At 38.9% G+C, this 13,092-nt stretch overlaps 1 protein-coding gene across 1 annotated transcript in view; it reads left to right on the top strand.

Annotated features, from left to right (window-relative positions):
* MAP3K7CL (MAP3K7 C-terminal like) overlaps window positions 1–13,092 on the top strand; it is a 65,761-nt gene that overhangs the window by 37,460 nt on the left and 15,209 nt on the right. The window contains 1 exon segment of the mRNA XM_032220353.1: window positions 7,313–7,374. Coding sequence (XP_032076244.1) covers window positions 7,313–7,374 — 62 coding nt within the window.

The following is a 13,092-nucleotide window of genomic DNA, read 5'->3' on the forward strand; positions in this document are numbered from 1 at the left end:
CAATTTTACGCGGCAATTAATGGCACGATGGCCTTCCTTTCTACAGCGGAAACAAGCGAAAGGCTTGGCTTTGCCTGTGAATCCTCCTTTTCCCTCACTCCTGGGCGAAGGGGGGGGTTGGGGCTGCTGGGGGGGGATTTCTCCACATCTCCCTCTTTCATGCATTGAAGCCTGACTAAATCCAACTCCACGTCTGCCGCGTGTTCATACCAAGCAGTTACATGACGAGAAAGGCGCCTGTTTATGCACTGTTGGTAAATTTTTTCATTCAATCCCTCAGCAAACTGATCCAGCAATGCGTCTTCTGACCACCCCCTCATATAAGCTGAAAACTCTTGAAACTCCTGGACATAATCTGGCACAGATTTGTTTCCCTGCTTCAGAGCCATAAATTTCAGGTGCCCGCGTCTCTCAGTCAACGGGTCATCAAACCTCCTTCTCATGGCTGCCATAAAGTCATTAAAATTCCTCAGGAGAGGGGAATTACATTTGTGTAGGCCGACCATCCATTCGGCTGCCTTCTCTAAGGACATCAACACCATCCTCACTTTCTTTTCGTCTGTCTCTAAATCAGGTCCATAGATTTCCATATAATTCCAGACCTGAATTATAAAAAAGTCCAAGACATTTAGGGTCCCCATCATATTTTACGGTTAAGGGAGGGACTTTTGCCATTCGGCGTCATCTGGGGGCCCTCCTGCTCTTTGAGCAACTCTAGCTGGAGCAGGGGAGGCTGGTTCTGAGTTTTCTTGCGCACAACCCCCCTCGGCTTCTTCACCCTCCCTTAAACTATGCATTGAGTACCTTTGCTGAAGTTCTTCAGTCGGCTCTCTTCCCACTGCTCTCTCACGGCTTCTGCGTTCAGTCCATGCTTCTTCGAGAAGTCTCATGGCGTGGGAAAGCTTGTCCTCTTCCCCAGAGTCACCCCAATCAGCTGATTTTTTCTTTGGTCTCCTCGTGACTCCAGCATCCAATTCCTCTTCCTCCTCTTTTTGTCCCATACCCCAAGTCCATCTGGGACGAACGACCGGTTCTTCCACTCTTAGTTTGGCCAGGCTTTTGGTTAAAGATGGTCCTGCCATTGCCCCCTCCTCTTCCTCCTGGTCACTTACATGCAAAGACATTTCTTTTCTTGTGAGGGCACCCCCATCGGTAGGTTGTAGCTCTGGGATGGGTGAAAAAATGAGACTCAGCTTATTGTCAGCATTACTTCATTCAGTAATCAGGAAAGAAAACCACTGGACTCCATTTGTTGAAATCAAGTGTATTTACTTTTACTAATTATAAATGAACAGTTGCAAAGCTAAGCTGAGTCTGGTTAATTAGGCACGAAAGCTAAGATTATAATGTATAATTCATTCCCCTCCCCTTGGCATCCCTGTGCATAGTCCAATCATATTCCCCCCAAATGTCAGGTGTGAGATAACTTCTAAAGGCATCACCAGGATGGAATGCTGGACTGTTGGCCTTGGCAGGAAACTCCCTTCTTCCACATGCACAGTAAGGTGGTCTGTGCAGCGTCTAGAAACTTCCTCCAGCACAGCAATGATTCCCCTCCCAAATACCATGCCCCCCTCCCAGTTTCAATGGCAGCCGAAGCAGCAGCAAAGCAGAGGCTGACACTAAATCTCTTCATGTGCAAATATTCAAAATTTGACTGCATGTTAGAAGATAAACTTTTTTTAACAGCGTATTTTTCAAGCAGCAGCACTGTGCCGATTTTCATACTGTGATACCATTCAGGGCATAAAGAGCCCCACAACACCATTAACACCATGCCAGATTGATCAGCCACATCAAAATAAGCTTGATATGGCACATCTAGCTTTGTTTGTGGTTTTCCAAAATACCATAAGCGAGACTTATGGATGATTCTGACACGCAACGGTGGGAAGCTGACTTTGCTTTCCCAGGTCATCACCAGAATAGAGATGGATGTTGGTTTGAATTCCTTCAGGCTGACCTCCCTCAAGGGCACACTTGACACCCACGTCTCCCCAAAGGGATTGTCATTGTTCCTTCCAAAAAGGTCAATGCAATTCTAAGCTGCATTAACAGAGAGATACAATCAAGATCAAATGAGGTATTAATACCACTCTATAAAGCCTTAGTAAGACCACACCTAGAATACTGCATTCAGTTTTGGTCACCACATTATAAAAAAGATGTTAAGACTTTAGAAAGAGTGCAGAAGAAAAGGACCAGTGGAGACATGATAGCAGTTTTCCAATATTTGAGGGGCTGCACAGAGAGGAGGTGTTCAACCTATTTTCCAAAGCACCTGAAGGCCAGACAGGGCATAATGGATGGAAACTACAAGAAGATTCAACCTGGAAATAAGGAGACATTTTCCGACAGTGAGAGCAATCAACAAATGGAACAGCTTGCCTTCAGAAATTGTGGAAGCTTCATCACTGGAAACTCTGAAGAAGAGACTAGACTGCCGTCTGTCACAAATGCTTGGGCGGAGGGGTTCGACTAGATGACCAACAAGGTCCCTTCCAACTCTGTTAATCTGTTATTTATTAAAAGATAAAATGACAGAATTCTAAACCCAAGAATTTATCTGAGCACTAAAAAAATGTGATCATACATTTAACAAAGTACTCTTGACTACCCCAAACTTTTTTTTAAATTCAAAAATTCAGTTCAGGAAAGAAAATATTTTTGTATAGTTGCTCAATTTTGCATTTCTAGAAATCAGAAATTCTTGGTAGTGTAAGACTACACCCATAAATCATTTATTTTTATATCCATTCATGATTTAGACTGTATAATTGTAAATTTTGCTATGATGTTAGTCATCATAATTCATTACATTATTCCATATCAAAAGTTGCAGAGATTTAAATACCATTATACTCATCATTATTTTTTTTTGTGGTAGGCACTTTTTGCTTAGGATGCTTAAGACTTCTGGCTGAATTTTTCCATACTATTATTAGGAAATACACGTTTGTTCTGAAGATCTATTTTTGGTCAAAGCAGACTTTAACTTGCTGCTAAGATTAATCAGACAACTTCTGTACACTTAGCTGTAAGGCACAGTTTCCATATGAGTAATATCTTTGCAGACCAAAGCAAACATGATGTTAATTCATAGGCAGTGGGAAAATATTCCTGGATCATGTATAGCTTTTGTGGCCTCTCCCTTACAGCCCACTCCTGATACCCTTTTTGTACTTGTCCAGCTGTTGCTACAAATGCTTCTATCCTGAAAAACAGATGATCGAGTGAAAAATATTTATCCTAAGGGGAAAAAAATGTGAGGAAAGTACTGCTTATATGGTCTTCTGTTATGGAAATACACGACAGCAGCCTGCTATTCAGTTGCAAGTATAGATGGACATGGGAGAGGGTGTCTTCCCCTTTCTGTTTTCCAGATAATGGAAATGTGTGCATACCAACCTTCAGACAATATGACTCTTGAAATCTAAATATTACCCATATCTCCTAACTCTTCAAGTCCCAATCGGAGCAGAATATTGCTATTATTGTTGTTGTTATCTATGAATCCAATAAATATCTTTATTAACAATAATATCATTATCATTTCCTCATCCAGATGGTTAGTTAATTTTATAGACATAACTAATACAATTTGGCATAAATTCTTACATACTGAAACATATCCTATTCTCAATATTAGCAGAAACCTGAACAAAGTTTGAAGCACCTTTACTTTTTGGCAGAAGCTTATAGGAGATGACCAGACTGAGCCCAAGGAAGGGGTTCAAATGTATCATAAGTCATGAATCCCTTCACGCCCACAAGAGATCTAAGTCCAACCCACCTTGAATGCCTCTCTTATCTTTCCTGCATTTCCCTTAATGGTCAGTTGGCAGATTCTTTTAGAGGACTTAAGCTTGCAATAAATTTTGATATTCGTATGAACTGTCTGAATCTCCTGATTTCCCGGGCACGTGACAAAGTTGCTGTTTTTGAGATGAATTCTCAAATTCTGAGATGAATGATTATTTCTGATGTGGCTCCATAAGATAGTTCACTACGCTGCATTAGTGTGACATGTTTTTGTTCATTAAAACACTTCTTGAGGTATTATTAGGCAAGAGCCACATATGTAATAATCACCAAAACCTAAAATAAAGATGTAGACAAAACATATGGGTGCCAAATGGAAACTGGTTTTCTAACAGCAGTCATAGAAGGCAATTTAAGTCAGTCCATGTCAGTTAGGGAGTTTAATCTTTTTGAAAATCAGAACCACCACCTATATCTATAATTAAATAAGGAAAAAATAAATGTGATCGGAATCTTCCTGAGAAACAGCAGTTTTGAGCTATATTGTGCAGTCGTGAATTAATATATGTTGTCTGTCTGTCTGTCTGTCTGTCTGTCTATGTAACTATCTATCTATCAATCCATCCAATTATCTATCTATCTTTCTATCTATCTATCTATCTATCTATCTATCTATCTATCTATTTTTCTATCCAAAAAGGCTTGCTGATAACCATCTCCTCCCACCTGGACTGGAATGTCCCATCAGTCCCAGCAGGGGCGGCATGCTACGGGCGCCATTGGCCAGGGTATTCAGCTTGCAGAGTCCAGTAGAACAGCCTTCTCTGCTGTTGCTCCTACACTTTGGAACATCTTGCCAGGTCTTAAAACTCTTTAAGCTCTTGCAGAAGATCAGGAAAGTTGGAGCCAACTCTCCCAGAATGAGGTCAGCTCCAACCCTCCTGAACTTCCATAAGAGCTTAAAAACCTGGCTCTGACAGTTGGCTTGTGGCTCCAATTGGGAGCTTCACATTGGAGGTGGTTGATAGATTAATAACAAATCCCACTCCCCCCCCCCCGCCACTCATCCTACTCACTCCTCATTTTTTTAGTTAGGGTTGAGCATTCTTAAAGTATAAATAAATAAATAAATAAATAAATAAATAATAAAATGATGAGCATACATAGAGAATAAATATGGAGCCTTATTTTTAAGTCAAAATCTCTGCTATTATGTTTTGTCAATAGCAATAGTAATAGCACTTATATACCACTTTAGAGTGCTTTACAGCCCTCTCTAAGCGGTTTACAGAATCAGCATATTGCCCCCAACAATCTGGGTCCTTATTTTACTGACCTTGGAAGGATGGAAGGCTGAGTTAACCTTGAGCCTGGTGAGATTTGATCTGCCAACATGATGGCAGCTGGTGATCAGCAGAAGTAGCCTGTAGTACTGCATTCTAACCACTGTGCCTCTGCGGCTCAGTGATGTAGTTAATCAAGTAAATGCTATTTTTTCAAATTACTGTCCTATCCACATATTTGGAATAAACTACATTCAACTCACCAAGATTTCCTTTGAGCAAACAAACTAATAGCTTCTACCTCTGTTCAGAAAGCCACTGGTATTAAGAAAAAAATATTTTTTGCCTTATATATGAGGAATTTTCTAATCATTGTTATTTATAAAAATAATTTAGTAAGCCAAAGGAATGATGAACAAAATACCTTGTTTTTGTTAGCCAAAGATTGGATACAATTCCACATTTTTTCCCTCTTCAATCATATCTGATTCTTGAAGACTGCCAAAGCAAGTTCCTGCAGTTTTCTTGGCAAGGTTTTTCAGAATTGATTTGATTAGATACAATTCCACATAACATGCAAAAAAACATGTCACTGGGGTATACATCAAACTAATCACTGGAAGAGTAAGCATAATGCTCATCATTGAATCCATCAAAGTTTTCCCCTTACCCAGACTGTTTCGGGCTGCCTGCCATATGGCAATTTGCCAGAGATCTGCTCATTCCATTCTCATTCCAGAAGAAAAAGAGGATGTTACTATTGTCCAGCTGCTCATTCTTGACATCCCAATAGTCTTTCATGGTCCTCCTGGAGCTCTTAGGACCCTTCAGACTAGGCTTTTTTGTATTGCGACATAATCCCAGAGTAGAAAATACATCTGCTGCATATCTTAGTATGAAGTGGGCACATATGTATTTTTAGCTCTTCATCTTCTTATAATAAATGTAAATAATGAAGCAAATATGAGGTCACCATTCCTCATTTAATGAATCTTTATAGTTTCTTCCTTTACAGGAAAAACAACTTTATCTGCAATGTGAGCAAAGGCAGTCCCAACACGAGGAAAACATATATTAATGGGAAAGTTACAGTCATCACCTTGGTCAGATATCATGTTCCAGTGGTTGGGTTTTTTTTTTTACATGGCTGCTGCTTCTCTTGATACTCTCTCTTAAGACATACTTTACAAAATATATAAATAGAATTTTTTGTTTTATCCAACAGGCTAATATTTGTTTACAAATAATTGTTTGCATTCAGTTTTGCAAGTTTTGAACACAATTGTGGGTTATTTAAACCATTCTCTTAGAACACATGAACACAGAAGCAGAGGGTGAGTCAATCAAGTTTCAACTAGAACCAGCTAACAGCACCATCACCAGTTACTTGAGACAAAAAATGTAAACAAGTTAAACCCCAAGACATATTCAGAATGGCTATGGCTACATTATTCTTTAAGAGTTAATTATGTAGTAATGCTGACCTAAGGTAATTGCAGAAGCACTATATCTCTGTTCCTTCGTCCACTCCCTATTTTCCAAGCCTTCGATCTTGTGTTACTGATACTTCTTGGTCTCTGATCATTGCTTCCATCTCCAACCATACTTAGGATTAGAGACTGCTACTTGGCTTCTGATCCTCTGGCAGCAATGTTTGGCATTATGGTCTATAGTCTATAGTGTTTAGCATTTGGGGAGTAAAGAAATGTTAAGAGTTGTATTGTAAAATACATTAGTACCAAGGGGGTTACAAAAATGGTTTCCTGTGACTAGAGACAGATTTGGTGAATCCTCAAATATGGAATGATTGTTACAAAGAAGCAGTAAAGGCAACCTCTTTCCACTAAGGTGTAACATCACAGGGGAGCTTGGTTCATGTCACTCTTCTGCCCATCTTTAGTGGCTTGGCAATTGTGTAATTGGAACAGAAAGCTTGATTAATAAGCAATATCCATTACAAGAGAGAAGGGAGAAGTACCTAACCATTCTTCCAACACATGTCACAGAGGAATCCAATATAAGATTCAGGATATAACTGGCTGTAAAAAAATCCAAGAATGATACTTTCAGTGATCAATTATATTGGATAGACACATGTACATATCTTTATTTTTAAAAATACATATATTTTGTATAGATATGGAGACAGTCTATAAAATGTGATAAAATGTCAATCAAAATGTTATTTCTGTACATATAAGGATACAAAGAAAAGCAAACTCTAATCTTTATATGATGAGTTCATAATCTTTATGTTTTTATTTCAGATGATTCACCCACAGAGAATGCCTTTCCTTTGGCTTTTCCAGATCTAGAACAGCAGCTTCAGGTGCCTCTGTTTGTTTTGTTTTGTTTTTAATATTCAAAGCTATAATATGGAACATATTTCTGAAAATTATCAATAATATACTATTGTTAATGGGAAACCATATGTACATGCAATTAACATATCAAGATATTCTCAGATAGTGTTTGATACAGAATAGTCATTATGGAGAATGCCTAAATAATTGTTCTGAAAGATAACTTAATAGGATTTATAATAGGTAAAAATAAGGAAAATAATTTAAGAGACAATACCTTGTATTCTTCTACGGCAGGGGTGTCAAACGTGTGGTGTCACATTGTCGTCACACGACATATCACAACTTTTTTTCCTTTGCTAAAACAGTGGTGGGCATGGCCAGCACATGATGCATCTGGCCCACAGGCTGCAAGTTTGATACCCCTGCTCTAGGGCAAAGGATAAATAAACTTTACTTAGAACAATTATGAGTTCTTCCAGAGATAAGTAAATAAATAAATTCTAAAAGCTTCTGGTGCCACAGGGTTAAAAAGAGAAAAAAATGGCAATACACAATTTAGTCCAAGAAGAAAGGGGGGACATATAGGAGGGGATATTAGAATCTCTTAGTTCCAGTTGTGTAGCACCATTTGATTAGAGAATTATGTGACATCATTGAGATATAAAAAAAGAGGTCGATTTGGGTTGTGCATGTTATTTGGGTGTTGGCAGATGAGAAAAAGAAAGACAAAGATTTTGAAGAAATGTACAGTAAAGAAACAGGTTTTTAACTGCAGTTACAACTCAAAATGTTCAAGACATTCTGACCAACAATATAAACATAATTTGTGGCAAATGGGTTTGTGTACTCTAAGCAATCATTATCATGTTTACATTTTAGTTTGAGATTTGACACATTAATACATTTTATAAGCTCCAAGAGGACCAGGAACTTTGTTTAGTATAGATCAGTGGTCCCTATCCTCTGGGCTGTGGCTCACTACTGGGCCATGGCCTATTTGCAACTGGGACGCAAGAGCAGCATGCATGCCTACTTATACAAGTTGAGTTGTGTGCATGTATTTGTGCATCGGCCCTCCATTCATGCAGCCCAGTTCCCCTTCCCACCTGAGCCAGGCTGCCAAGCTGCAAAGGTTGGGGACTGCTGGTATAGATGAAGTGACATATACTCAAATGCTTCAATTCCACATTTGGAATTTTATCCCATTTTATATGTCACAATGGCTAAAGACGTCTATTTTGCCAAGCCAAAGTTAGATAAAGACTGCTAGAATTAACCTAAAACCAAAACAAAAATAGTTGTTTTGATAATCATGACATGTCAAAACTGATTTAGACATTTCTTCTCATTCATATAAGGAGAAGTGTCAAGAGAGAAAAGGCAAAAGGGGGGTTTGATGTAAAGTTCTGTTAATATTTACAAAATAATCATATCAGTGCCCTTCATTCACAATAATTTGGAAGAATGATAATTAAGAATATATGAGATTGCTTCTAAACTGTTCTAACAATCTTTGCTTGTTCTGTCTTTTGGCATGTATTAAGTGGCGTTTAAGAAGCATTTATCATAGGGTTTTCATTAATACTGGTATGAGTTTTGTTTAATTCTATGATCAATTTTCCCATTTTCCAACAACTGTGTCTTTAAGTACAGTAGTATCACCTCCTTTCTGGTGATACGTTTTGCATTCATTTGATTTTTTCCCCTTCTTAATGCTTGTTCTTATTACACTTTGTTTAGTATTGCTTTTCTTCAGGTGCTAAATAGGTAGCATAATTAATAAGAGAATCATTCTTTTGTTCTTCTCCTCTTAGTTAACTATTTTGATTGTAACTGTTTTTTACATTCTTAAACTGCTATCCTCCAAATGCAATGGATTTCAGCTCTTAATCCCAACCAGCATTATTTGAAGAAGGCTGTTGTGATGACTGCAGTACTTTATCTGGCCTTCTCTAGGTGTGCATAATATGCAGGAACATTATACATACAAATCAGTCTGATGTATAGTTTATGTAGGGACTACTATTTCAAACTCATTACACAATTCAGTGTTCTCTAATGTGTTTATCTTGGATTAGAATAAAAGGATGTTCTAAATTACTCTACATGTCTGGTCGACCCACCCACCCGCACTATAACTGTCTATTTCGTATATGGTCAAATGTGGTATAAACTTCTAGAAACAGATTTCTTAATAAATATTAAAAAAATCTTGGCCTACTTCATGTGTGGCATTTTTTTTTGTATCACACTGAAGACAGTTCCGCCAAAGAACAGTGTACATAATCATATCTGAGATCTAGAATATAATTATTTTGCTGTTAATTCAGAGACAAACAAGATCACATTCTTGTATAATTTTTTCATGTTTTGCTATGTGACAATTTTGCAATGAAGACAAAAGAATAAGTAGGGACAAAGGTACTGCTAAGGTAACTATAGTCTAATTTTGACAAAGGACACTGAATTATTCACTGGTTTACACAGGTTAACTTCAGAATCATCTGATACCTGTTATTCTGAAAATAGAGCAGTATGTATTCATATGAAAAACCAATTAAATTAGAAGGCTAAAGCTAAAAAGTTATATGCTTAGAAGTAATTTTTGTTTAACGCTTTAGGAATTACTTCTTGGGGGGGTTTTTTTTAGATGGTTTTGTCACAGATGGGAATCTGATCCAAGAGTATACATCTTCTAACTCAATTAAAGTTCTGACCATAAGAGAGGGCAAACTATACCAAATGGATAACTCTAAAGATATGAGATGTAACATTGGTGGAGACAACTTGAGCTATTAAAATTCTAAAAACTGAATCCATACAACTGGTTGACTAAAAATGACATTACGGGAATGAGAAGCATGGAAAGAGGGAAATGACAGATTTGTTAGACAGATGGGCTGCCTTTCTCTTTATAGAAAGGGGGGGAGATAAGAGCTGCTTAAGTCAGGAATAAAAAAGTTTTCTAGTTTTGGAAACAGGATTTACAGGGTGGATAACAATAGAAACATTCATGAAAGCCTAAACATGTAAGACAAGCTGAACATAGTGTTCAAATCAGAAGTATGCATTTAGTGTAAACACTGGGGAAAAGATCATTTGAACTGAAAATTAATCAAATTAATGAAATACTATATGAAGCAGTTATCCCTGAACATTGGGAATTGGGCCTATTTGCTTCTGACTCTTCAGGAAGTCATCATTTCTCTATTATTATGCATCGTTGTTGGGAGTGCTTGCTGGTATCATCTTGTGCTCTTTTTCAATTACTTCACTTTTTCAAGATGCTTTTTCAAGTATCCAGATCTATTCCACAAAATATTGACTCCAACTCCACAATCATGTATTACAACTGGTCCAATCATGGGCTTGACAATATGGCAGTAATCTGTAGCTTTAGTCTACTTGAATTGGCTAGTGTCTCCCTCACAGCCTTTATTGTTTTTCATTGAACAGAACCATCACAGATATGGCCTATTCCTATGTTTTAGACAATTGGCAATCAGTAATCTATAATATTAAAAACATGCATCCCTCCAGAAATTATAGGTATCTTGGTGGCTGTATTTAAATTGCCATTCATTCGAGTCTGGTTCAGTAGTAAATTAGCAGCCAGTGAAGATATTTTAATACATGTAAGGAACTAGCTCTAGCTTCTGGAGCAATCTCAAGGGTGACATCACATGGACTGTATTAAAGCAGTTAGGTTATCACCATGAATCAGCAGGGCCAAGCTATCCCTATTCAGGGTTTGAGAATCCCTCATCTGTAGTGCTTTTTAAAAAGAAAAAAGAAAAAGAAATAAAGAGCCAGGAATTGATCTTCAGCACCTAGTTCATAGCTGCACTCATTGCTGATCATGCACAAGTTCTCTTAATGTATATTCTTTAACTGCATATCATTAAGCTATGGTAATATTTTAGCCTAAACCTTCTATGAAGCTAGTAGCTTCATGAGTGAGTTCCATAATTGTGTCCAAACAAGACTATCAAAAGCAAAAATGGTGTGTGTGTGTGTGTGTGAGAATCAAAGTGTCAATTTCTCTATCTTTCTTTTCAAGTTATTTAGAAAATTTATATAACTGCCCAACTTAAGCAAATAACTCTGGATGGCTAACAATACAAAACCAATGTAAAAGTATACAAAATGTATAATTAAAAACAAATATAATAAATACAAAAGCTGGGGGAACTTACAAATAAATCACAGCCCAACATTCATATATATTGAGCTGTGCTAATGACCCATCCTTAAAGCCCTCACATTCTTAATCAGTTGAAGTTTCCAAAGGATTTCCAAGGGCAGACCCATGTAGAGACCATTACAGTAATCTAAGTAAAATACTGTATGAGTGACCCTGAGCGAAGCCTCTGAATACAAGAATGGGCACAACCAGTGGTGGGATTCAGTCAGTTCGCACCAGTTTACTAGAACCGGTTGTTAACTGTTTGCTTAGTTTGCTGAACCAGCTGAAGCTTCGCATCTCCCTCCCAGGCTCTTCTTATCGGGAGGCTCATCTTGCCTCCTGGCCACCTGAGCTTGCTAGAACTGTTTCGTGCCACGGGAGCAACTGTTTTTAGCCTGGACAGCTCCTGCACCATTCTGCCGGGCTATTGCTGGCTGAAATGGAGCCTCCGTAGGCCCGATGCAACCCTCTGAGGCCCCGTTCAGGCCTCCGGAGGCCTGTTCTGCCCTGTTGCAGGCCAAAATGGAGACTCCATGGGCCGCATCCACTTATTCATCCCCAACCCCATTCCCCATGGCTTAATGTACTTATTTTTCGAAGAGCTGCCGAAGTGGCTGAGCCACGTGGCAGAGAAGCCAAAGTCTTTTATTGAGAAGCAGGTGAAGCTGTAAGAAGGCGAGATGTAAGGAAAACAGCTTTCTCCATCTGAATAAAAGACCAGCTTCTCTGCCATGAGGGCCTGCAGGCTTAGTTTGGGCCCACTTTGAATGAGCAGCTTCAGAGATTGGACCACGGCAGCCAATCAACAAGGGGCTTGCAGTTCAGCCCAAGACAAAGGAATCAAGCTCCTTGTTGATTGTCTGCTGTTGCTATCACAATCCCTGAATCTGTCCTGAAGCAGGAGGCCTGCTGGCCACATGGCCCCAAGTGAAAGTCTTTTACTCAGAAGCTGGTGAAAATGTTTTCCTTAGTTTTCACGTTCCTACAGCTTTGCTATCATCTGAATAAAACACCTTGGCTTCTCTGCCATTGGGTCAGCCTCTTCTGGACATCTGGAGATCTTCAAAAAGTAAGTAATCCATGGGAAATGGGATGGGGAGTAGTAAGTGGAATCTGGTATGCTAGCAAAGCAGACCTAGCCTGTGAAGACCTGATGTGGCAGGATGGTGGGGAGACAATTGTGGGGACCCCAAGGGAGCATGAAGTATTTCAGTGGATTGGGAGAGGCCTTGGATGGCCTGCTTCAGCACTAGGCCCCACATGCTGTTCCCCAGCCTGAGATACCTCATGTGCATTTGATGACCTGCATATTAAATTAACAAATGCATTGGAGAAAGCTGGGAGTGATCATGTTCATTTAACGTGATTCAATCAAACGAATCCCCAGGTTATAAATGTAATTGGCAGGCTGTACTACATTTTTAACTGGAGGATAACATACATAATGAGAGTGAGGGAGGGTCTCAGGAAAGTACTGCCTTAACACCACACGCGTCCCGTGTCATGCCACCCAGCCATGCCTACCCAGCTGATCATTAGGGCAGAAGACTGGTTG

Source organism: Thamnophis elegans, chromosome 6 (genome assembly GCF_009769535.1).
Source record: "Thamnophis elegans isolate rThaEle1 chromosome 6, rThaEle1.pri, whole genome shotgun sequence".
Taxonomy (NCBI): Eukaryota; Metazoa; Chordata; class Lepidosauria; order Squamata; family Colubridae; genus Thamnophis; species Thamnophis elegans.